At 42.5% G+C, this 26,684-nt stretch overlaps 2 protein-coding genes across 2 annotated transcripts; one reads left to right on the plus strand and one right to left on the minus strand.

Annotated features, from left to right (window-relative positions):
- Positions 1-403: 403 nt before the first annotated feature.
- On the minus strand, positions 404-1,945 carry neurl2 (neuralized E3 ubiquitin protein ligase 2). The gene is made up of 2 exons (XM_079492612.1): positions 860-1,945; positions 404-619 (listed from the first exon to the last, which is right to left on the minus strand). The coding sequence occupies exons 1-2, from the start codon at positions 1,671-1,673 to the stop codon at positions 504-506; spliced, it is 930 nt and encodes a 309-aa protein (XP_079348738.1). The 5' UTR covers positions 1,674-1,945; the 3' UTR covers positions 404-503.
- Positions 1,946-12,515: 10,570 nt separating this feature from the next.
- Positions 12,516-24,936, plus strand: tex2l (testis expressed 2, like; the record flags this gene model as incomplete). The annotated part of the gene is made up of 11 exons (XM_079492286.1): positions 12,516-13,922; positions 15,940-16,140; positions 16,808-17,144; positions 17,955-18,208; positions 19,150-19,299; positions 20,171-20,270; positions 22,120-22,252; positions 23,339-23,470; positions 23,862-24,071; positions 24,455-24,575; positions 24,727-24,936. 11 exons carry the CDS (start codon positions 12,516-12,518, stop codon positions 24,910-24,912), a joined length of 3,231 nt encoding a protein of 1,076 aa, XP_079348412.1. The 3' UTR covers positions 24,913-24,936.
- Positions 24,937-26,684: the final 1,748 nt, after the last annotated feature.

The raw sequence follows: 26,684 nt of genomic DNA on the forward strand, positions 1-26,684 counted from the left end.
CCATGCCACTCGCCCAGCAGTCTGACGTCACCCAGGCGGATGCGTGCACGCAACCTAGGTCGCTTCTCGCCCCCCAGGTGTCTTACTGGTATTTTTACTGTCTCTTATCCTGTCCTATCTTATCACATTCACAGATAAAATGATTTAAATTATTTGGTGGTATTATGATCAGGGAAAATGACCATTACACGTTAAAAGAAAAAGACTTAAGGAAGAACAACTCTAAGAGCAGAGACAAACCATGTAGGACATCATTTATTTACCAGTTTTCAGGTGTCATCTCTGATAATCTTTCATTGTTGAATGTTGATATGCCAACTCATGGAATATACTGTATTAAAGTGCATAGCAAGGCCTTAATGGTAAACATTTGAAATTGTTGTATTGTAACAGTCATTGGGGGGGGGGGGGGGGGGGGGGGAAGAGAGAGAGAGAGTAGAGATCATAGAAGGGACATTAGTTCTACGTCATATCTGTCCATCTCTCTCCGGTCCAGTCGTCACTCACTCATACTTGCAGTAGTGTTTGAGCATCTCAGGCAACTCGAGCCAGTCCAGGGCCATCCTGTGAACTATGTGTTTCTGGATGGTCTTCCTGCACAATGTCTGCAAGGAGCAGACTGAAAAAATAGTTGGACAGAAATATACAGAATTAATGGATAATGAATGGACAGAATCAGAGAGAGGGAAAGAGACAGAAATGCTGAGAGGAGATGTATGGGAAGATTTATAGAGAGATCGTGTAGTAGCCTACTACTAGTAGGTGAAGGTTAAGATGGTGAGGAATAAATATAAAACTTTCCAAGTCATGGATCTACAATCTATGTGTCTCGCTTGGTGCATCCTTAATTGACACTCACATCCATACTCCACTTGAACGATTCGGACGCACTTGGTCGCAGCGAACACATCCACCACAGCATACAGGGGCTGGGTGGCGGGGATCCCCCGTGCAGAAGCTCCCATATCCTCCCCATTAATTACAATGTGCATGTCAGCCAGGCCCTGACCCTTGGGCACATAGAGCACACCTATCCGGCTACGTCGGGCCGTGGGGGGCAGGGCGTTGGTCTTGTACAAGTCATCTAGGATGTGGCTAAAGCGCCCGGGACGGCTCCGACCCACAAGCTTGTCTCTAGGGATCCGGATATTATCAATGTACAGGTGGGAGTCTATGAAGAAGGTCTTGGTTTTGTTGTTGGTGTCATCCCTCCTCTCCTCTCCCCTGTCTCCTGCAGCTCCGCCATCCTCATCCTCCCTCCCTCGTCCCAACCTGTGACCCCCAGCCAGTCCTCCTTCTCCAGCATCCTCTCCCCCTGCATCGCCGTCCGGCTGCTCGACAACCTTATTGTGGTTGCGGGTGATGGCATAGATCCAGCTGTCGCCCAGGTCAGTCAGGTCAGGTAAGGAATATTCCGGCACTACCTCTAGGGTTCTGGGATCCCTGGCAGTAAGGCCAACTCTTAGGTGGCCACACCAACCGAGCTCCTTCTCTTCAATCTCCACCAGAAAGATCTCCCCAGGCTTCAGCGGGTCTTTGCTGAAACACACGCCATTGGCAAAGCTCTCCACGCGGGTGGCCTGGGTGCCGCAGAGGCCTAGCCTCACGTTGGTTCCATGGATTAAGTGGAATTCCAAAAACTGGTCAGAGTGGGGTTCCATACTTCCATCCATTTCCCAAAAGAGCCTGGTGAGAGTATAGCTAGTTTCTAAAGCCACTCAAATGTCAGACTGACCGAAAGCACTGTTCGGCTATGCTAGCCGTAGCCCTCTCAAATGACCACCACTACAAATAAAACAATCTAGTATCTCCTTGCAAATGGTTTTGTGGAATCTCCTGTAGGAAAAAGCAGTGACATGATCGACGTACGTACTAACACGCAAGCACCCACAAAGACACACTGTAAGCCCCTGCTGCTTTGCCTATCTGTTAGCCACTCAGGGAAACTTCTGGTACGGTAGAGAGCTATTTTTGAACAGCTGCATGTGTCAACAGATGGCAAGGTATGTTGGGGTAGTGGGGGTAGTGGTAATGCGTGTAGGGTGCGTTGTGTGTGTGTGAGTGTGAGTGTGAGTGTGTGTGTGTGTGTGTGTGTGTGTGTGTGTGTGTGTGTGTGTGTGTGTGTGTGTGTGTGTGTGTGTGTGTGTGTGTGTGTGTGTGCGCATGACGGTGGGGGGGGGGTGGGGGGGGGTGTGAATGTGTCCATAAAATCCCTTGTGGCCTAACTACTCTTTATGTTCTACTCGTTTATGTTCCAATCTCATGTACGATGGCTAATTATGGTAATACCATATGCCAGATAAATCTGTGAAGCAGTAGGCCTTCTACATCAACTGTAGAAGTCATCATCTAAATATAGCCCATGCATGAAAATTCTTCCTAGATGTGTTTCTTATGTAAATCAACCATTAAAGCAATATACACCGATAGATCTAGGTCTCTATACTCTCTCTAAATTAATACATTTACATCGTAACTCATGAGAAGAAAAGTAAACACATTTGTGTGTAAATTGGATTTTATCTCATGCATCAAAATGGTTAAATATAAAACCAATTTAAGAAACAAATTAAGATTATCATATTCATTGTTTCGAGATCTCTTCTCAAGATGTGGAAAACTAAAAAGTAAAAAACTGCAGAGGTGAATCTGAATAACTGCATCTATAACATTAATATTTGACAGTGGATTAGAATATCTATCTATCACTAAAATAAAGATGTGATAAATACATTTACAGAACAAACTGACCAATCAGTTTAGTAGCTAACCTTGACCTAAAAATTCTGCCTAAACCTAACCCTAACCTCACATACAGTAGCCTACATTATGATTGAACCTAACCTCAAAACCCCATCCACCTGGGTGAAACACCGGTAAAAGAGAGACTCCGAAGGAAAAACAGTGACCTGCATTGGTTTACAGAATGGCTGCGTACAAACAAAGACAAGGCACGGCCAACGACTTCTGATTTTTGCAAATCTTCTTCTTCTTCGTCAATAATTCAATTAAAATAAAATAAAAATGTGTTTTTCGACTTCCTTGGTGGTGGTCAACTTGTGTTTATGACGTAGACGAGTCAACTTGTTGGTTAATGCCCTGATGTCAGCTTCATATTCTGTGTTCTGTGCAAAGTTCTGCCAACTCTCCGTAGGGCTATTCAATGTCAGGAAATACCATTTCATTCACTGGGCAGTTTCTTATTGACATTATGTACATTTATTAACTTAAATGCTATTTTTGAATTGTCATTGTGAATAAATAAGGCAACTTGCATCATCTAACCTCAGACAGGCACACTAGCCTGCCTGAGGTTGATCCATGTTACATCTGGCCTCTAGGCTAAGCTTCATAATCTATATTTATCATACCATACATCTAGCCTTTATTTGACCTGTTGAGGGGAGTGATAAAAAGACAGAGGGCTGATCCAGCCCCAAGGGCTGACTCTTATAAGACGTAGTTGATACGGCTAGCTAATCAAATTGTCTGCCAAACTGTGCAGGCCTTGTGAATTCACAGCAAGGAGACAATGGACAAACTTCATCCGGGCACAATGCAACCAAAATTCAGTGGCTGCATACCAACAAGGGCGAGGACCAGCAGCACCTGCCTTGCAATGAAGTGGTCTTTTTTTCCTCATCTTGGTGAGTAAATAATAGCCTGGATCATCCCGGTCAGCAGTCGCATGAATTAACATTATCATGTGTCTTCAAGTGCTGGGAGGGCGTTTTTCAGAAACCAAAAAGTGGAAGAGCTAATCAGCGTCTGTCAATCACAGGGCCCTGACTACAGACGCTGATTGGCTCTTCCACTTTTTGGTTTCTGCAGAACGCCCACCCAGCACTTGGGGCCAGACTGGTCTGTAGAAAACACCTGAAAATGTGAATTCAAGCTATACCATGATGGTTTACCAGGCAAGTTCTACCCACTATTTAACTTCAGGCCTTGGTCCATTAATTTTTATCACCAATAAAACTTACAGAGCCAAGTATGGTGTTCCCCAATACTGTGCTTGAAGCTGCAAGCCAGTCAACTGACCAGTCAGCCAGAAAGCGGTCACTCAAGTAATCAGACAGGTAGGCAGCCCATTCAGGAACAGATCCCTGAGGTGAAAGATGGGGACTATCATACAGTTGCTAACCAGCTCCAGCCTGCACACAACAACACCCATTCTTCATGTTGTCATTTCTAGGCCTACAGTCTTTGTGTATTTAGGCCAACAGAGAAAAAGAGAGGGCGAGGAGGAGAGGTTCATTGATGATTCATGATGCCTCGTTGATGAGGTTGTCCCTGAATTCATGATGCCTCGTTGATGAGGTTGATTCATGGAGACACCAAGGAGTGTTATTATGAGTGACCCACTTCCCAGTATCTATACAACTATACTTAATCACACTTTAAGCTGCATGTGTAAGCATAAAGGCCTACTGTATAACACCATGTCCTCTCCTTAAGATACTGCATGTCCAAGTATACAACAGTATGTCACTGTTGTAGGCTACACCAATCATCCGCTTGAACATCATTTTTCTATCAATAACTTTCGGACCGTGACTCCTATTCTGTGTGTCAAACCTTGAAACAGTCCTGACACTCCTTGAGTTGGTTTACAGATTGATAGAGCCTGCACACCAGATGAGGTACAGTACAGGTACAAACAACTTATTTATTATTCGTCTGACTCCTTGAGCTGGTGTTGTTCTCTGAGCTCTTGCTTGCTACAGAGATGCATTCGTGCTCACTGCTCAGCATAGGCCTACTATACCTAGGTAAATGAAAAATCACTTTTAGGAAGCATGCAGGGATTGAGGTCAGATTCACAAATTACAACACTAATTAATCTTAACTAGAACGGTTGGGCACTGGCCTACTCGTGAATGATTGGAAATGCATGGCACCCCAGTTATGCAATGTTTTTTTATGCAGAATTATGTGTGTCGTATTCCTTTTCTGGCCATGCAGGGTCTCACTGGAAACTGGCGACGGCACGCCCATCATTGTGATGTCAGAACATCATTGTGATGTGATGTCAGCACAGGCCATCTCCATATTTTGAGATATAGAAGGGGTGATCAGGTTGGCTAATTTGGGCCCTGTCCAGAGCCTGGGCAGAGGCTTTTGTGCTAGTTCTGGACAACCAGCTATCCGACGGACTCGACACCGGGCACTGCACTCCCTGGGGGTTACAGACATAGGCCTATTTATACATACACATGTACAGAGGTGCATTTATAAATCACATTGTCACAAACTAAATATTTACCAAATATTTTGAGTTTGTGGAAATCATCTGAAATAAAGTAATGAAATTGCTGAGCTGATATTTGACATTAGAAAGCATTTAGGCTTCTCTCTCTCTCTCTCTCTCTCTCTCTCTCTCTCTCTCTCTCTCTCTCTCTCTCTCTCTCTCTCTCTCTCTCTCTCTCTCTCTCTCTCTCTCTCTGTTCATTTCAATTCAATTCAAAGGTACTTTATTTATTGGTATGAGAAAGTTACATTAATTGTCAAAGCAAAAGTGTAACAAAACAGTCAAAACTCTCTCCAGTCTCTCTCTCTCTCTCTCTCTCTCTCTCTCTCTCTCTCTCTCACACACACACACACACACACACTCACACACTCTCTCTCTCTTTCTCTCTCTCTCTCTCTCTCTCTCCCTAGCCTATCGTGCGTGCGACGTGCGTACGCGTGTGCATGCTGTGTAGTGTAATCTGGATTAGGATGCGCTGCTGCCATGATCCTCGGCAGCGCGTCGCACATCTGGATGCAGCCAGTCGCTGAAGCGGTGGCGCGAGGAGCGCTTCGCTGCCAAAGTGATATTGTCGCTGCTGAGTGAGGAGAATATTCTCTGCTTAGCGAATGACAAACAACGCAGTTGTGGACTTTTAATGGACGCTTCCACTGAGAAATTGTTTCCCCCCCGGTAAGCATGCATGCACACTTCTCATCTGCTCCTATTTTGATTCGTATATCATTCGTTATTTATTCCTTAGTACTTTTCTCGTGTCTTCTTCTTCATATCATTGCCAAAATAAAAGCATATTGTGCATAGCAGGCAGGTCTATATAATTGTTTATGAGTATAGGAGGCTAAGAAATTCATCAACGGCATCCTTATTTTGGGCATGTGTGAATGCATAATAATAATAATTAAAAAAAAAAAAAAAATCAAATTTATCAGAAATGTTCACGTGGGAATTAGGCTATGGTGAGTTTGTAAGGATTCATTTTTCACTACTTAGAAAATAGTCTAAGTGGTTAATTAAAAATACTGTTCCTAACCTGTCTAGTCGACTAGACCTAGACCGCTAGGACTAGATCTAGTCCTGTCTACTGTCTATAATAGTCTAGCCTTTTAGGCTATAGTGGCTAATTAAAAATACTGTGCCTGCTGTATAAGAGTATAGCCTCAGTAGCCTGTCTAGTCTGTCTAGTCGACTAGACCTAGACCTAGGACTAGATCTAGTCCTGTCTAGTCTAGTCTACAGTCTAGCCTTTTGATTAGCCTAAATCAAAAGGAGGGGGGCACGGTGGCACAGTCGGTAGTGCTGTCGCCTCACAGTTTAGAAGGTCCTGGGTTCGATTCCCGCTGGGGACGCTGGGGGCGTGTTCTCTCCTCCATCATCAGTGCCCATACCCGAGGCAGGATTGTTGAAAGGGCCTTTCTGTGTGGGGGCCTAATCCTGGTGGGGAGGGGAAAGGAACTGGTCGGAATAATGTGTTCCTTCCACATGCTATGTCCGGCCAGTGAAACTCTCCCCTGTCAGGTGAAAAGAAGCAGCTTGGAGTCCTCATGCATAGACGGAAGTATGAGGTCAGTCCGCTGCCCCCCCAGGTTGGCAGAGGAAGTGTAGTGCCCAGGATTACATTAGATAATTGACACTGGGTGAAAAAATGGGTTGCAAATTTGTGGGATAAAATTAAAAATAAATACAAATAAATCAAACGGGAACTGTGTAGGCTATAGCCTATGTTAGGCTAGTACTTTCCTGAGGTTAAATTTAGGTTTAGGCATAGTTTACTGAGGTTATGTTTAGGAATACCAGGTGAGTAGGCTACTGCCTGATTTGCCCCAGGGCGACTGTATTTTGGTGTGAGCGTTTGGTATTCCTGATAGGCCAAACAGGCCTGGCTTATTGTGGGGGCTTATTGCAGGGCATCGCATGTCATTTGTGCCTGGCTTCGCATAATGTTTAAGGCCGGTATTCGCATGACGTTTGTGTAAAGCTTCGCGAGACATCTGTGACGAGCTAGCCTGGCGCCGTCCTATAGCTTAATAACTAGAAATGAAGGAATAGCCAGCACACAATTAAGGAATGACCTTTTCACATGGTTTATTTACCTCTGACGGACAACAGAGCGTTTCGGCCTGATGGGACTTCAGGCCGAAACGCGTCCGTTGTCCATCAGAGGTCAATTATGTGAAAAGGACATTCCTTGTGTGCTGGCTATTCCTTAATTCCCATTTGTGCCTTGCACCTATGAAGACCAGTCTAATTTGGCGTGTTGCAGGTTTTCTGCTTTTTCAGTTTCTCTTCCTTATGGTTAATAACTAGACCAGTGCTCACTGGGAGCAAAGCAAGTCGATGTAAGTTGGAAACGCACAGGTGCATGGGTCCCACCGGGATCCAGGGACTATAGTACTACCCATTGTCAGTGCACCAATTGTACACGTCCGTCCGTCCGTCCGTCCGTCCGTCCGACCGACCGACCGACCGACTGACTTTCCCTTTTCATGACACCTTTTATGCCCATATAATGACATCATATTGCTGATGACTGGATGTCCATATAGCCTGTACCTATACGGGCATATTGGGCGGATCGGCGGTTCTGGACAACTGCCCATCCAAACTAACAGGTCATCAGCGCCACATGCATCTCTACACACCATGCAGGGTCTACATCGAACAAAATAACTACTATGCAAAAAAGCACAGACAGTAGACTACTGGCAGCAGAGTTAGTTTGGATGTCACGCCAGTGACTATAATCAACAGTATGTCATCAAGCTCAGATTGAGACCAGACTCCACCTAATGTTGGTTTAGCACATAATCCGACTGTGTGATTTGTCAGATTTCACAGAAAAAGACTGCATTAGTGTTAATCTGAGACTGCCACTGTCCATGTCTAATCAGAGGGCATACAGTATGACACACAAACAAATTCAGCCTCATAAACACGCATCGATGCATGCAAGCACCCGCGTGGACACGTGCGTTCACACACACACGCACGCACGCACGCACGCACGCACGCACGCACGCACGCACGCACGCACGCACGCACACACACACACACACACACACACACACACACACACACACACACACACACACACAGAGACACACACACACACACACAGACACACACACTCCTCAGTGTGAAGGTGCAGAAAAGGGATATTTATTTGTTAAATGGAGTGTTAAATAGCATATTGTGATAGTAACCATTGCTATGTTGTTTGGCTCTTTAGTAAACAGAAGATGCATTACCAGGTCAGGATACCAATTTCATCCAATCAAGAGAGAGAACTCACAAAGGATACATGATAAACAAGTGAAATTGTACTAATTGTAAATCTATTCCAATCAATCTACTTTATTTATAGCACATTTTAGCACATTTTACAACTCATGGTTTCCAAAGTGCTGCACAGAAAATCAAAAAGCTAAATATACCGCAAAGCGAAAAACAACAGCAAAAACACACAAAGAGACACATCACTAAAGATGCAGCAGACTGAAATTGGTCTTGTTACAATTGAAGCTAATAAATTGGTACTCTCTTCTGATAAGATGAAATTGGCACCTCACTGTGCCTTCTGGCTATACCCGTGTGGCTGTGAGCCTCATAAACCCTACAGTCCATTTTGGGTGAGAGCGGATTAGTTTAGAATCCACCAGCTGCTGCAGAGTTGGTTGAAATCGTGTCACACAGTCCTTTAATAGACTTATACAAGTCCAACTAGTGAAAGGTCGGGTTTAACACTTGAAATCCAACATCCATCCATATTCTGGGTGGGAACATTTAGCCAAAAATATCAGATCGCTTGTAGATTGGCTATTTTTGTTAAAGAGATTTAATTGACGTAGCCATAGACAGAAAAGGCATTGCAAGTACAAAACCAAATCCAGTTTATTAAGTCTAGAGGGTTTGGGTGCTTTTAATAAGAGAGCAGTTTCATAGGGCACAGTCACACCTAACTCGCTCCATTCCCAATTTCCCATTGAAAAGCATTGGCAGAATCCACCTTCAAAACTTCATGTCATACAATCCCATATTTAAAATCGATCATCTCCGAATATGGGTATTACTCAGGCAAACAGTTAAAATTCAGAGTGGGTTTAGATGGCCTGAAGAGGGTATTAAATACCAATTACGAAAAATGAATTCAGACTATTAGTGAAGACTTAAACCGATGGTCGGCACTTCCCCTTTCTCTATTGGGTCGAATTGAGAGTATACGTATGAATGTTCTTCCCAGGCTGCTCTATCCATTTCAGATGCTACCTGTAGATATTCCTAAGATTATATTCGACAAATTGGACAGACTTATTTCTAAATTCATATGGCAGGGGAAGCGACCGAGAGTGAGGCTAAAAACGTTACAGCTATCTAAGGAGGATGGAGGACTGAAACTCCCAAATCTGAGACACTATTTTTGGGCGGCACAGCTGAAACCGTTAACAATTTGGCTTCAGGAAACTGAGGATACTAGATGGTTAAATATTGAAAAAAGCCTTTGTTCGCAACCCCTTCATGTTGTGCCCTTCCTAGATACCCCACTGAAAGAGATCCAAATGAGTGAGTGGACTAGAGTCACTTTAAAAATATGGAGAAAAATAAAAACTTCCTTTGGATTACCTAAACAGATCTCCTCGCTAACACATATTGGCTACATAAAGGAGTTCATACCAGCTCGATTGGATGTAGGATTCAGGAATTGGACAGAATTCGGCCTAACTAGCATACACCAATTAGTTAATAAGGATGGTCTTAAATCATTCGAACAAATACAGACTGAATTCGGGCTCCCAAGGACACACTTTTTCAGATATCTGCAACTGAGAGACTTTCTAACAAAACATAAGGACTGGGAGAGAGCCATGAAACCCACTCCTATCGAGGAGTTGTTGCTCAAATTTGAATTTGGTGATGGCAAGGTAATCAAGGAATTCTACCAAGTCTTCTTGGACCTTTGCCCGAATAATACACTGTATATAAAAGAGAAATGGGAGGCTGAATTAGGTATAGAAGTAACGACGGATACGTGGCAGGAGGTATGTAGTGAAGCGCACCTGGTAGCCAACTCGAATACATGGAGAGAATTTAAATGGAAAGTAATATCTAGATTTTTCAGGACGCCTCAAATAGTGGCCAAAATGGGTCCAAATCACTCGAATAGATGCTGGAGGGACTATGGAGCACATATTGGGAATCATGCTCATATATTCTGGACATGCCCCAAATTGAGACCATTCTGGAGAGAGGTATCTGAAGCATTAAAAGAAGTTTTCGGTCAAAACATTCCAGAGGATCCCATAGTAATGTTGTTAGGAATGTTGCCGGAAGGTCTGGAGGGTAGAGCCAAAATATATTTATTGCATGTGCTGCTTACAGCGGCCATCAAATGCATTACAATTAAATGGCTAAAACCAGCCCCGCCAACATACAGTATGTGGGTGGAAAAGGTATGGGACAGTTACCAGATGGAACAAATTACTTCAACCAAACATATTTAGTAAAAGATGGAGTCCTGTACTGCCTCTACTAATGAGGTAGCAGGTTTCGGAATCTCGAGTAACGACTCACTGAATACACTTCTCCCCAGACATTCTGATGTGCTCATACTCTTTCCTCTGTCTCCAGTCATGTCTGTTCTCGGTTTTGTTCACTTCCCATTGTGGTCGACGCTCTGTTATTTTTGTCTCGCTACTTATTTCCTTGTTTTATGGTGAATACTTGTAGTATTTTATTTCCTTGTTTTATTGTGAATACTTGTAAATGTATGTGAAGTTGTTTGTGTGTATGAGTGTATAATATATATATATATTTTGTGAAGGTATGAAACAGCTGAGGTTGTGTAAAAAAAGAAAAAAAGCAGTTTTAAGAAAAATGTATGCTTTTAATTCTGTGAAGTTGCCTAAACTGAAATAAAAACAAAGTTAAAAAAAAAAAAACTTCATGTCATCATCTACTCAGGCTCTTGTGAACACCCCGGACAGTTTTTAAGTTGCTTGATTCAGTATTTAGATATTGATATTCATTATATCTGCCCCGCCCCCTTCCTATACAAACACACTGCGTCTGCAACTTCAAACTCTGTTTTAATCATGTTGGATTCATCGAGTGTTCTGGCAATTAGTTACTTGATCTTGAGTTGTGAGATTTCTGGAATCCATCAGCTCTAAAGCCCTCAGGTTTTGCTTTGACAGTCCTGTCTATCACAGCAGAGACACACAAAGGCCAACATGGGGAGGAAATGAGGAATGACTGAAAGCATCTTTGAACTATAGTCACCATTCATCTTAGGTGTTACATAAGTGCTCTTTAAGAAGCTCAAGAAAGCATTCGATCATGTATGAAGAATATGATGGCTGCTCTTACAAGGCTGCCTCTTGGCGGCTACGCATTTCGGTGGCAGTTGTTTCCTCGAGGGACGTGGTGACATACTGAACAATTATGTCAGTGAGGAAGGCCAATGCGTGTTTTTTATTTTTATATCAGAGCTTTCAATCAGAAACAGAATGTTGAATTGCTTTACAACTACAACTGAATATATTAACACAGTGATACATAGAAACAAAGCACAAATGCATTAAACAAACTTGTTTACGTTTAAGAGGCAGTCATTCATTATGCATCAGTCGTGTCAGTCAGGCATGTACTGGCAAAGAAAAAATACATGGCTGTATATGTCTTTTCATGTTTTTGTGCACATCATGATGAGTGCAGAAACGTATCCTTCACACAATGTATGATACCTCTGTGTTATGTTTTTCACCAATAACCAATGTATCATGAGATCCATAATCCATCGCTACATCTGTCCTAGTTTCCACAAGAGTTGGGGAGAAAAATCTATTTTTGTACACCTTCAAAACTCATTCAATATGTGGAGCGACAGCTGAGGGAGAGACGCTTTCTTGGCTGTGATTGAGGGCCCCACTTTGTCTCTAATAAAATCATAGATTATTAATGCATGCCCGGTTTTCTAGAGCTAAACCACATTACACTAACTCTTAAATAGATGGATGGCACCAGCAAGCAGTTTTCCTCTCCCCTACTGAAAATTAATTGCCACAGGAAATGACGCCTATACTTAGGAAAAGATTCTCCTTTCAAACTATGTTTTCTCTTTATCCCTATTCCACTCTGTCCCCTCTCTTTCACTGCTAGTTCTGAATGCATTCTATCCTCCTCCAAGGCTTAATAATGATGCTGACAGTGTCTCGTTTTTCCTCTTTCATCGACTCTTAGGTGCCTGGGGACTGCAATGTAAAGATAACCAATGGCAGAGAGCATCAAAAATGAAGGAAGAGGAGGAAGAGATGATCGAGGAAGAGATGATCGAGGAGTATCCTCGCGCTCTTCTCCTCCTGATGTTCCAGCGGGTGGTGCCACGGCCCATGGGACCAAAGGGCATCTCCCTCGGGACATTGTGATCCAGCTGACAGGTACGGAAGGTCAGTGGGGCAGCCCGGATGACTATGAACTCCTCTTCTCTCTGGAACGTGACAAGAACTGCCCCTCTATCTCTCTCTCCAAGGAGAGACATACTTCAGAGGAGAATGACAGAGAACTGCACTCCCCGGTGCTCCATGTACCCCTCTCCCCTTCCTCCCTTGACTCTCTGGGGAATTTCACTGGCACCGCCACCATGACGGGCTCCGGTTTCCTCTCCCCTGGCCCACCCTCGCCTACCAAGAGGCCCCTTTCCAATCTAGTCAAGTCTTTGTCCACAGAGCTGGAATTCAAACAGGGTTCTACCCTCCGACCCAGGCCGCTGCTCAGCCTTGTGAAGTCGATCTCCACCGAGCTCTCACGCTCAGAACCTGAGGTGTCCCAGTCAAAGTCTGACTCCCGCCTCAACCTCCACCTGTGGAAGCAGCTGACCCAGCCCAAATCCCGTGGCAATGGGGACTCCCGTACTGCGCCTGCCTCTCCCAGCTCGCTCTCCCCCAGTGGAGAGAGCCCCAAGGGGGGGTTCTTCAAAATGGAACTGGAGGACACTAAGAGGAAGCTCTCAGCTGTGCAGGAGCCTCTGAGCAGTATGTTCAACAAGATCATGAGAGAGGAGAGTGTGGGCAGTCCCAAGCACCAGTGTCGTACCCAGGTTTCAAACCAGGTCAGAGATCTAGGACAGGAGGGTAGCCTTGATGCAGGGGTTTCAGAGTCTCCTGTGGGGAGCGTGAAGGGGACTGATGCTGATTCTCCGCCAGCGTTTGACTGGCCATATATGAGACATCCAAGGAATATCAACCATAGACCCTGCCCTGTGCACTGCAGCGGGCTAATAACCAGCAGGGAAGAGGGGCTGGAAATATGCACGGATGACGACGTGATGCAAGTGTTAGCCTTTGAGACTTGTAGGCAGCGGCAGAGATTGCCTATTCCTTGTACTTTGCTACCTTCAGAACCTGTGGTCAGGAGGAGCTCTCTCCATCAACCTCCTTCTCCTCCTCCTCTACCACGGATGAGCCTTTTTTTTGTGGCGGCCCTGTCTTATGGCTACTTCACCCTGCCTCTCAGTCCCTACCTTTCTGGCCTCGCTGTGGGGTTGGCAATGGGTTTCATGTTGGGACTGTTACTTATTCGGCTGGGCTCCTCAAGGTCCTGCACCAGAGCACGCAGACCAGCAAAGGCCCTGGGTATGGCGGCTGGCAGTACCGCCATCAGCACAGAGCAAGTCCTGAAGGTATGACAGCTGACTCAGTGAGGTGGAAAATATACTCCCCTAAAGCTCATCACATACGCAACCCATTCTCACCACAGGTTGCTTTGGTTAAAAAAAGCTTATTTCCTTATTGCTCATATTACAACTCCCATTATTGTTTCGTCTCCCTCTATGTTTGCTATAATAAAAACATAGGTAATATTTGTAAACGTTTTAGGTGGTTTACTTTCCACTATTGGAGGTATTTGATTTAAGTTGTATTTATAGCTGAGTACCCACCACCTAAAACCAGCTCAGTGGCCTTGTGGTTAGAGTGTCCGTCCTGAGACTGGGAGGTTGGGGTTCGATCCCCGGCAGGGTCATACCAAAGACTCAAAAAAATGGGACCCAGTGCCTCCCTGCTTGGCACGCATCAAGGATTGGATTGGGGGTAAGTCCCTGCGACATACTAGCGTCATGTCCAGGGGGTGTACTTGTACATCAAGCTGCCTCACGCTACAGAAACAGGAGATTTCATGGCTCGGCAAGGCTACTTACCCACCACCTAAACCAATGGCAGCATCCAGAGGAAGCGAACCTGCTTTTCTTTCTTACCGATATTGTTTACAACTCATAATGTTATGTGTTTTAATAAATTATACAATATGACCTGTCTGATTGAGAGGTTGCGCATCAGCAATGGTTTTCAGTGGAGTGCCAAACACAAATCCAGTATACATAAAAAATATTAATAAAAAAAAATCCAAAAAGGTAGCACATTTAAATAAATGGCGGATAAAGTACTCACATTTCCATTTCTTTATTGGCACACACCAAAAAGGAACGCTTACACGTTTCGGCTATGCAGCCTTCACCAGAGCATCTGATGAAGGCTGCATAGCCTGGTGTGTGCCAATAAAGAAATGGAAATGTGAGTACTTTATCCGCCATTTATTTAATTTTTGGATGTGCTACCTTTTTGGAATTGTTTTAATTCATATTCTTTGATGTGTTCTAGCAGAGACGTGGCAAGTTGCCAACAATTAGAACAGACACAGTGTTTCCTGCGGGTGATTTCTCACACCCCAAATATATCCTAATGTTGCATGTGACCACATGTGGTGCCCTGACATGCAATTACTGTCTTCTAGATAATAATTAAAAAATCTCTGCAGTCTTGGTAGTAATTATCCTCCCATTCCTAGCTGAGCTTTACTGCAGGGTATAGAAGAGAGGACAGCTTCCCCCTGTCAAGCCAATGTCAGTTCCAGAGGTAATTAACTGAGTTAGAACCCAAAGGATATACAGTACAGTGTGGAAGGTGGTAAAGTAGACTGTGGCATCAAGCTGTGTTTGCCAAACGGTGTTGTGGCAATTAGCGATTTGGCTTTAATGTGAAGGTTGCAATGTCAGACTGTGTGGAGGGAGTTTTCCGCTGGGATTTTTTACAATGACGGAGAACACAGAATATGGCCAATTACTTTGATCTTTTCTTGTTTGTTTTCATTACAGCACAACATTTCTCAGTCTTCTGCAGCAGGATGTTATTGGCTCATATTTCTGGTCTCTTAGTCACAAAGGAAAAATAATAAGGGAAAAGGTCAGGTGGCTTCAGGCACTGTTGTTCCATAAAAGCCCTGCCCCCACCTCCCACCAAGCATACAGCCCTGACCTTGTTAATTGACAATGTTATCATATTACTATGACCCCAGTATCCTACCTCCATCTAATGTTAACGTACTGTATTACAATCGCTATTTCGGAATCGTAAGAATTAGATTTAGTACAGGTCAGAATTTCTGAATTATTATTTCTGAATAATTGCCTGAATTATACTTAGCTGCGCACGGATGTGGGCACGGAAAATCTAGCAGAACTACAAACTACAAACGCATGTAGCATGATGTGTTGTGAGCTTCTATCTGCTATTTTCGGCGAGTGACCCTGATGCACAGTTAAGTATAAATTAGGCATAATACTAGTCTTCAGGCATGTATTGTAGGCTACTTCCTATAGTAGCCCTAACCTAATGTACTGTTTGTCACTGCTTTTGGTTCAGGGCTGGATGAATGAGATATGTGAATATGACGCAGAGTCCTACCACCCATCTTTAACTCAGTCAGTGTTTGCCACCATGGAAGGCTCCCGTCTTCGCCTGGACTCTCCACGCTCTAACATAAGCCGCAGAGCCACATGCGATGAGAAGTTCCCCGAGATTACGTTTGTGAGGTCCCGCTCATTCGAGCTGGCGCACAGTAAGGTATGAACACCTCTGTTGCTTTAATAAAGACATCTATTAACAGGGTAAAGTTTTTCTTTTCTCCCAATTTTTGTTTATTAGAGTGTAGAGAGAAGAGAGCTAACTGAGGTCAGAGAGAAGAAGGAGTCAGCTAATTCAAACTCAGGAACTCAATGGAGCATTTAGTCTGTGCACTAAATGTGCCAGCAAGCACCCCAGGGTAGAGGCATTCTAATGGCTCAGCTGATTTACAGTAGCATGGTACTTGGTAGCATGCTCACTATTTTAGCCAGAGACTCAGCTCTCATATTTAAATTAGGCTTTTACCACCCCCCATCCGTAATCTATGTTTTTATTTTTGTTTTATTGCTGCTGTTGTCGGGATGTGCAGAGTGATCAATTGTGTCATTTGTGTTCTTTTTGTTTTGAGATTAGGGTTGATGTGAGATTATAGGATTCAAAAATGCTGATATGATGATGATACAGATTATTTTGATAAAATATTCTGATTGTGATTAGTAATCATGATTTGTAGTCTTGAAGTGTTATGGAGCATGGGAGCAACATTTATTTATTTTGACATTGGAATGACACAAAGGAATTCAATGTTCCAATATTGCTGATACTTATATAGTATATCAATGATTCATTTTGCATCCATGAAAAACAGTTATTTCTATTCTGTTAGGTGTATCTGTTGCCGTCTGTGCTAGCCCGCAAGAGGCTGTGGAACCCAAAGTACCCAATCTGCATCCAGCTGGCAAAGGGAGAGAAACCCCTGGAAGAAGAGAAGGAGAGAGGGACAGAGGAGAGGAGAGATGGAGAAGAACTGATTGATGAACTAGCAACTCAAAGACAGCCAACAACCAAACCTGCCACTGACCTCCCCACCACTCTCTACCTCTTTGGTCGCACAGGAAGAGAGAAGGAAGAGTGGTTTCATTGCTTCCAGTTTGCCTCAATGTGTGTGGAGATGGAGAAGGAGAGGGGAAAAGAGCCACACAGTAGAAGTCTGTCCAGATCGGGTAGGGGTAATGTTAATGCATTAGTGATTATAGAGAAGAGGAAAGATAAGGCAATGAAGGCATATCTGCACAAATGCTCTGTTATGTGTGGATTATGGATTATATGCTCCAATTCTTTGCATTCCAGACAGAGTCAATTCCTTTCTAGGTAATCTATCTATGATGGGGGAGTGAGATGATTTTAGAGGATTCAGCTCTCACAGATGTCTGATAACCATTGGCCTGGTGTCCCTACTGTATTTTGGTATAGCATTGGCCAGGTTATTGCATGGGTGAAATATATCACCCTATTGTGCCTATTTGTCATAGGCACACAACAAAAGATGAAGACATTCTAAAATGGTGAAAATAGGCTTTTTTCCCCAGTATTGTACAAAAAGTACATAGGGGTTTTAAAAAGGCATGTAAACATTTAGCCTGTATACTTTCAAGGGGTCACCAGGCTTTAGTGGGGTTTAAAGCCTACAGCATTTTCAGGGCATTTGCCAATATACAATTGCACTGAAATAATTTATTTATATACATGCTTTTACCTTCTCAACAAAGATCTAACTGACACTTTTGCCAGGTTGCTTTAGTTTAGCTTGTATGGACTATGGAGAACATTGAGAATCCTATGTTAACCACTCACAGTAAACCCTCATTGTAGACAAATAGCAAAATGTCCTACAAATTGCAATGATGTGAGCTTGTAGTTCAACTATGTATTTTGTTATGATTTTATTATTATTGTTGTTGTTGTTGTTTTGAAAGATTTGACATACCAGTACACAAAATAGGGCGCCAGGGTTAACTAACCTTTTTTCCCAGGTGACACATCAGTTATTCAGAGTGGGAGTCCCTCACGGCTCACCCCCCAGGGCAGCCACAGCTCCAGCAGAGTGGCCAGCACAGATGATGAGACCCCCTTGACCCCCACATCCCCCTCTAACCGGACCTCCACAAGGGACCTTTCTCTGCTGGACTACCCCGGCTACATGGCTCATCTCCTGACAGAGCTACCGAGCCCCCTCACTAGCCCAGTAGCGAACAGCACACAGACAAGTCCTACAGCGAATGGACATGTGAGTCATATTTAGAGTGATAATGAAGCATATATAACATCAAATTAAGCATATACATGTAACATGAAGTTATACTATTTCAGGGGCAACATGATAATTAATAGCTACAACTAAACTAACACTCCTCAATGTTTGTTTAACTGAGTGTACTGTACCAGAATGAATGAGTCAAGTATGATAGATGTAAAGGAATAATTTGATATAATTGATGCATATACCATATTGCCAATGAAGATTGATTGATTGATTGATTGATTGATTGATTGATTGATTGATTGATTGATTGATCGATTGATCGATTCATTGCATAGACATATATTTGTGCATATTTGTCAAAATGATAAAACACAAACAATCTTGAGTTGTATTTTTATTTGCGGTCCTTTAAAAAGGATAAGATGTGAGTAAGCTTTCCTCTGAATGTTGTGGTCTCCATCATCATCATCATCTTATAATAAGAATATATGATACAAATAGTTATAGTAGGGCCTATCATACTGTTATGTTAAATTATACTCATATGCCATGCATATAAGGTGTTAAAGTAAGTAAATGTAATTTAGGTGTGCAGTGGATGAAAATACTCTGTATAGGGGTGCTCTGTGCCCCAAAAGGGTGAGAACCACTGATCCAGGGAATGGGAAAAGACACAGTATCTCAGGCTACATTTGTGCATTCTATTCTAAAACTTTCCATAGTTATGATAGTTGATATAAAATAGCAATTCAAGATAAGCTGAGATAAGCTCTCAGTTGAACAGAAAGACGGACCAAAAGACCAAGTGGCTGCATGGTAGCAACATCAGTAATCCTGTACCTGTACCTTGCCTGTACCTAGCTCTATATTAATTGGACTCTGTAGGTTTAGGTTGCACCTACTGTATGTCTCTTATTTTTTCTTAGCCATGACTCAGGTTTAAAATATTTGTTTCCTTCCTGCAGTGCACCTGCAATCTCACACAGCGCCTTGGGGAAGGCCAGACAGCATGGGCCAACGCTCTGATTGGTCGGATCTTCTGGGACTTCCTGCGTGAGAGACACTGGTCTGACATGGTTTCCAACAAGATACAGAAGAAGCTGAGCAAAATCAGAGTGAGAGGGATTGTAATCTAATGCACACATCTTGACAAATTTGGACAACTTCTTAAAATTTGCCTTAAATTGGGATGGCAGGGTTGATGTGGTTATACTTTCTTAATTAAATTGTTAAATTGTGATTGTATCAAATGAATATCAAACATATCAGTGTACATTTTATGTAGTCTGACCAGAAGCAGGAATAAACCGGCAATAAAACGTCGGTAGACTTTAGACTATACATTTACAACGATAGCCTAAGCATTTCAAAATACTGACCCATTAGATGTACGAATGTGTTTTAAATCTGTTGTCGTTGCAACCCATTTTCTAACAAAAAAAAGACAAAGGACACTTGCATCACTAGTGTATGACACAGAGAGAGACAGAGAGAATGCTTGCTATCTAATCTTCAAACTAAATTAAAAGTAAAACATTTTGTTGTTAGTAGAGACTGGGCCACACAAGAGGAGGTTCGGCCGGGGACAAAACATGCTTTTGTGTGCACATGCGTGTGTGACTGTGTGCATGCATGCATGCGCAGCACGTGCATGTTCATGTGCACACAACCGGCGCCAGGCCGCATAAATTCGCATTTTGCTCAGTCTGGCCTGTGATCTAAAATTAGTTTGACACCCCTGATTAGAGCCTCCAGATGGAGGCTGGGCTGATGCAGGACTAGTGAGAAGTAGTGGTTGCAATCTGAGCAGTGGGGCAGTAATACAATTATAAAGTAATAACATATGGAGTGTTATTAATTTACATTCTCAGAGAACCCATTCATAATTACAATTAAAAATGATTAAAAGAATGTTTAAATGTCATTATGATAGGTTGTACGTTGACATGCTTTCTTCTCTCTTCTTACTTCCTGTCTGTCTCAAAGTTGCCTTATTTTATGAATGAGTTGACACTGAATGACTTGGACATGGGCTCCACCCTGCCTCAGATCACTGCCACCTCCAGACCAGAGGTCAACCATAGAGGTAAGCATGGCCTGATGCTTACACACTGCAATGCCAACACACACACCTGTGCTGTACTCATGACATGGCCTCTAAGTATTCTGTTTGTTTGTCTGTTGTCCAAATATGGAGATGTCTGATATCACAGTACTGACGTCATAGATATAGATGACAGACATCGACATTAATTAAAATACTTTGTTCATATTCCACCGTGCCTACTCAGCTATTCTTCGAAAGTTCAAGTTGTCGGTGCCGGTATGTGTTCATGTGCCCGGATTCGTAATATGGACATGATGTCAGCGCAAATCTGTGTAGTTAATTCATGTTCAAACTGGGAATCCATTCAGTAAAAGAAATCACACCCGTGTGAAGTGAGGGGCGCTCTTATCATTATACATCGTCATCATACATCATACATCACATTCCGTGCTCAACCAATCAAATCATCACAAATGCCAATCACTTTTGGCGTCTTCACTTTTATCTTCAGTTTGATCATCTTCGGTTTGTGTTTACACAAACCCGGAAAGCTGGGCATAGGAGGCCCCTCAGAACCCAAGAATTATATATATATATATATATATATATATATATATATATATATTCTGTTTTGAGAGAGTATTAGGCAATGATGATTGATATCAGTGCAAATCCCCAACAACAGCGGGCAAGCTGATAACGTGGAGTATCTGACCGCAATATGCCTTTATTAATAATGCCATTCAGTGTATTGTTCTGCTATCTTTTACAGTTGGCACGTGGTTCTTGTGGGCATATAGCCCGCTGTACATGTCTTACAGTCTTACTGTAGGACATGTACAGCGGATAACAACAGATAACTTCAGAGGGAGATAGAGAATCAGGCAATCAAGCAAAGGCACCTTCACTCAAAATAATCCATGGATTTGGAGTGTTCCCAAATATGATTTTGCGCATTTGCATTTGTTCCCTACCATCTGTGTCCAAAACTGTCCATACCCCCCCAGTACCCCCCCCCCCCCCCCCCCCCCAGTAAGTACATGGTTGTGCACTGTGTCTCACATCGATGTCTCACATCAAAAATAGTCGCTCTACAAGCTCACAACACATTGCACTGCGACACATTGTGAGCTTGCAAATCTACTATTTTCAGTGTGCAACGCTGGTGTGCGACTAAGTACTGTAGAAATTGGGCATTAGACAACCAGGCTACCATGTCACAGGTTTTGTCCACAGATCATCCCATTTTCAGCTTTGGCCTGTTCCCCTGCTCAGCTACACAACATGTGTCATCCAAACCTCATGGGAATTATAATCTGTTGTAATTTACTGTAATGTTCCGAGCCTTCATAATCACTGCAAAGCTGTTTAATCCACTCAGTAAGTAGTAAGTACCTATACACAGATTGGCCCTCAGGCATGAAGCTAACCCACCAGCTATGGTCTTCATTTAATTATCTTTTTGAATAGGATATTATGTGGTGTAAATTGGGCAGAGGAAGAAGGATAGACCAGACAGTGGTTCTATGAAATGATCTGATCCGGAAATTGGAATTTCTATAGTATTCTATGCTAAATGTTTTAAAAATATTACATTTTAGATTCTTGAGACTTTTCATGAAGTGAAAAATAAATGGGCATGGGTATGGTGAGTGAAATAAGGATGAACATAACAGAGAGAGATAGAGAGAAAGAGAGTGTGTGTGTGTGTGTGTGTGCGCTCGCGCGTGCGTGCGTGTTATATTGGCCATTAGCATAGATCTTTCCTTATAGTCTATCCTGCTTTTTTTACTGCATTGTTCATTTATCCATGTGTCCATTTGTTTACATTACACTGCAGTTTGTATTTGCCTATAACTAACTGTGCTCAGTGTTCTCTTTGTGGCAGGCCTGTGGTTGGAAGTGGGGCTGGTTTACACAGGATCCCTCCAGATGACCCTGCAGACCAAGTTTAACCTGTCCAAACTGGGCAAGGAGGGAGGCCAGGACACTGACAGTCTGGCAGATTCTGGGAGTCTGGGGTTAGTTGCACACGGGCATGCAGTGCAAAAACTGACAGTGATGTAATTTTTCTCATGCATAATGCACACGCACGCACGCACACATGCACATGCACGATCAAGCGCTCGCACATGCACACACGCACACTAGTGCTGCACTATTCTTGCTCAAATTGTCACGGTGTGTCAGGTGAGGACCCAGAAGCAGAACCAGGCAGGCAAACTGATGCGGTCCAATATATTTATTATCATAAAACTCACAGTAGTGTAGCAGGACATACACAGTAACATTGATTTATAATCTGACAAGGGAACACTGAACACAGGGAGGTTTAAATAGACTAGACACAGGTGCAACAGAACTACAATCAACACTGGGATTGGCTGGGAGACTAACAGGACACAGGTGGAGAAAACTAGTGATCACAGGGAGGTGAGACAAGACAGGCAAACACCACTAGGCAGAACAGGAAACACTAGGAACACAACTACACAATAAGAGTACACAGAATAAATATAGATCATGACAGATTGACAGTACAGTTTCGTGACACAAATGATTTCTCTCTCTACAAGAATTGAGATTATGATTCTAATTTATATATTTATATATTAAATATATATTTTCTTTAGTCTGTAGTTGCAAACTACTGTGGACTTTGTGGATTTTGTGTTTCATTAAAAACCCATCTAGTCTGATCGCACTTTAACTTTATTAGTTGGCTTTCTGCCCACAGCCAGAACATGGGTCTGGGGTGTCTGACTGTCTGTCATTGATTCATACTGTGGCAAAGGCTTTACTGCCTACATTTGCAGTGTCTTTTGTGCTGTTGAGTGACTGGAACAGTACATGTTCTCTACTTGTCTTTCTCCACTTTGTAAGAATTAGTTTAAAAAAAGAGCTAGATTAAAAGTTGTAATTTTAATGGCTAAATTATGTATAGATAGTTGTGCATACTCTTATGTCTCGCACATAACTTGAAGGAACATGTCGGGAGTTGTAGTTGTAGACAAAATCAGAGACAAACATGCTCATAAACATTATTCTGTACAAATAAATCCATCCATCTATTTGTCATTCTGCTCTGTGTATGTCTGCTGTTGTAGGTCCATCCTTAATGTGTTGGCTGACAGTGATGAGGAGTCCTCCAGCGCCGGTTCATCTGATGAGGAGGATGTTTTTCTGTCTGACTCTCAGTCACCGATGGGAGAGAAAGGGGCTCCCCCTGGAGCTGAGGGGTAAATGTAGTTTGTGTTGAATTTCATTTACTTTTTTAAATTGTATTTTTCAACATTGCTTTCATGACTCATCAATATTAGTGCCTACTACAACGCAAACTAGAAAGTGCTTCTGATAAGGCTTTTGTTCCCAATAGGTTTTAAGCTCAATATTGTTGTGATGTAGAAAAGGATGTTTGTGTATGAGTGTGGGAGGGGGTTATGTACAATGCTGTAGCATACTGCTGGTCACAGAGTTCTCATCTCTACAATATTGATGTAGTATTGCAAATCATGAATGACAAGGTCACGTTCTGGTTAGCTGTGCATACGATCACAATCAGTGTATTTATGTTTCACTGTTGGCCTTGCACTAATGAATCCACTCATACAGCCTGTCCTCTCCTCATAGGGCAGCGGGTGGCAGGACTGGGAGGAAAATCTTGAGATTTGTGGACAAAATCGCAAAATCAAAGTACTTCCAGAAAGCGACCGAGAACGAGTTCATTAAGAAGAAAATGGAAGACATGTCCAACATGCCCCTACTGCTTACTGTCGAGGTTCGAGAACTGTCAGGGACACTGACCATCAACATCCCACCTCCCCCTACAGACAGGATATGGTATGATGGGATGTATTTTAGGTCTTTATTGTATGATATTGTATATAGGCTATTGTATTGCATTGTTATTTTCTTGCAATTCTGTTCTGTCCTGTCCTGTTCTGGTTCTAGTCTTGTTATATTAGTAACTTAGAAATCTTTGCACTATGGAAAATAATTTAATATAGAATATGAACCGAATATAATCTGATTCAGTTTGTATACAGGCAAAGTGACCCAGAAAGAATGCACACACTGTACATATAGATCAGATCTGAAACAGCAGTAGAAAGTGACATGGTTGCATTTCTAAATGTTATGGATCTACCGTGTCTGAATGTGCCTGTATACACATTTGTATTTGTTTGTATTCTATGTCTACTGTTACTGTATGTTGTGCACAGGTACAGTTTTTGTGTCCCACCGAGGCTGGATCTACGTGTCTGTCCCAAACTAGGGGAACGGGAGGTGACCCTCTGTCACGTGACTGAATGGATTGAGAAGAAACTTCAGGCTGAGTTCCAGGTGATTACTTAATGTTAGCACGGTGATAAAATAGGCGAAAGGGATTAAAACACACCCATAAACTTTGATGATAGAAAAATAATAATCTTTACAGGTTAAGTTAACCACATCCTATTCTAGGACTCTCACTGTCATTAATTTATTGTTTCAGAAAGTGTTTGTGTTCCCCAACATGGATGATATCCTCCTGCCCCTGATGCATTCTGGGATTGACAGTCCTCCGTGTCCGTCAACCCCAAATCTCTCGCCACCATCCCGAAACCCCAGCATGGAATCCATAGAGAAGATCCCAGTGGGACCACAGGGCCAGAGTATGAATAGTGACCCTGTGTGGTAGATTGAAGCTATTGCAGTGGATCTCTGAGACAGACAAAAGAGAAAGTTGCTCATTGGAGGTGCATCGATCTGGGAACCCATCTCGAGAGATCGAGAGCCCGGGAGGAAGTGGACTAAGAAAGGGGAGGAACCAAACCAAGTTCATGTTTCTACCCAAAGAGGTAAAACACAAAGGGGGTAAAATATGTTTTTTCTTTTTTTTTTTACTAAATGGGTTCCCTGATTGGTGGAGGTGTGACAACAAATGATGAAAATGCAATTAAAGTTATGCTTAAGAAAATGATCACATATTGTGTTGTTAGCTTGAATATCTTTTATTTTTGGCGAGCTTGTCCCACAAATGACAAAGCCCTGTTGCAGGTCTGTCTTATTCCATTCCATTTATTCAGCTTTTATTTTTTTAAGCATTTTGAATTGATATTTATTGTTTTTATTCTTGATTTATTTTATTTAATCAATCGCTTATTGATAGTCATTGTGGCATTTTGTTTTCATGTGCAGTTTAAAGCACTTTCTAAACTCTGTTTTTATACATAAAGAAAGTTATAATAAAAGAACATTTATTAAATGTATTAGTACATTCATTTTGTTGCCATTCCTCCATACTGGCAAATATTGTGTATTATCTACACAGTAAAATCCTCAGTATTAATGTTGCAATTTGTAATTCAAGAGTGTAAACATTTTTTTTTTGACATGGCAACAGAATTGCCATCTCTAAAGCAGAGTTCAGTGTTGATGAGTTGTCACTGTGATGCAGTTATGCTGTCTCTAATCTCTCAAGACAGATTCAGAGCTCTGCAGCTGAATCTGTCAGCAATCCCGCTACAACGTGTAGAGTTTGTGTTAGTAGGAATGAAAACAGAGACGCACCACCAGAAGGAGGGCTGAAGGAGAGTGAACGGGGCAACGGGCCGACATCCACTCTCTACACGGGGAATTGGGTGGTGCCCCCAGAGGCAAATTCCGATGCGTTCCCAGATTGTGCTGTCACTGACTCAATATAAACATAGTAAAATCCTCACTGTTAATCATGTTAATGGTGTGATTTATTAAGTGAAAGTTATACTGTATGTAAACTATGTATGTTATGTATTGAAGAGCAATGTACTTCAAATGACTGTCATGTCTTTTGACAATGTTTACATGTGAAAAACTCTTAAGAGATTATGTATTCACTGCTTTGATTGTTTACAGATCAGTTGTCACTGTCAGCAGTATTTAGTATACTGTAGATGATGGAAGTAATTACTGTATTAAACAACCAAGAACAACAGTTTTAATTTCTAGTTTTATTCTGATGCAATCTTTACTCTAAAGTACTGTATAGCTTTGTCCCATGTATGAATATTCTGTTCTAGAAGTCTCCATTCAATTCATACTGCAAGTATCCTCCTCAAGTGCTCTACTACGGCAGAGAAACATTGTCCAATTCAAGTATGACCGGGAAGCAGTCAGGGAACACAAAGATATCTAAGCCACCACTGGATAACACAAAGCTTGATGCTATAAACTTGGTGAGTGTCTTTAAAGATCCCTACATATTATATGCTTTTTTTGTTTGTTTATGTTTTCTAAAAATGTTATACCAGGGAGGAACGTGTGAATGAATCCCAGGGCTGGACTGAGACAAAAAATTCGGCCCTGACATTTTTGCGGAATTTGGCTCAGACTGGCCCACCACAACCAGCACGCAGATCTACTCTACCGACTTTTTGGGTCGAGGCACATGCAAATACTTGAAGCCCTTAATACTACCACTTTTACAGAACC

This window comes from Electrona antarctica (genome assembly GCF_951216825.1).
Source record: "Electrona antarctica genome assembly, chromosome: 22".
NCBI classification, from domain to species: domain Eukaryota; kingdom Metazoa; phylum Chordata; class Actinopteri; order Myctophiformes; family Myctophidae; genus Electrona; species Electrona antarctica.

Bases quoted from the DNA above. Each gene is read 5' to 3' on its own strand.
- neurl2 (XM_079492612.1), bottom strand. From the start codon at position 1,673: ATGGATGGAAGTATGGAACCCCACTCTGACCAGTTTTTGGAATTCCAC. The intron at 620-859 runs GTGAGTGTCAAT...CTATTTTTTCAG, and splicing joins CGTTCAAGTGGAGTATGGAT to TCTGCTCCTTGCAGACATTG.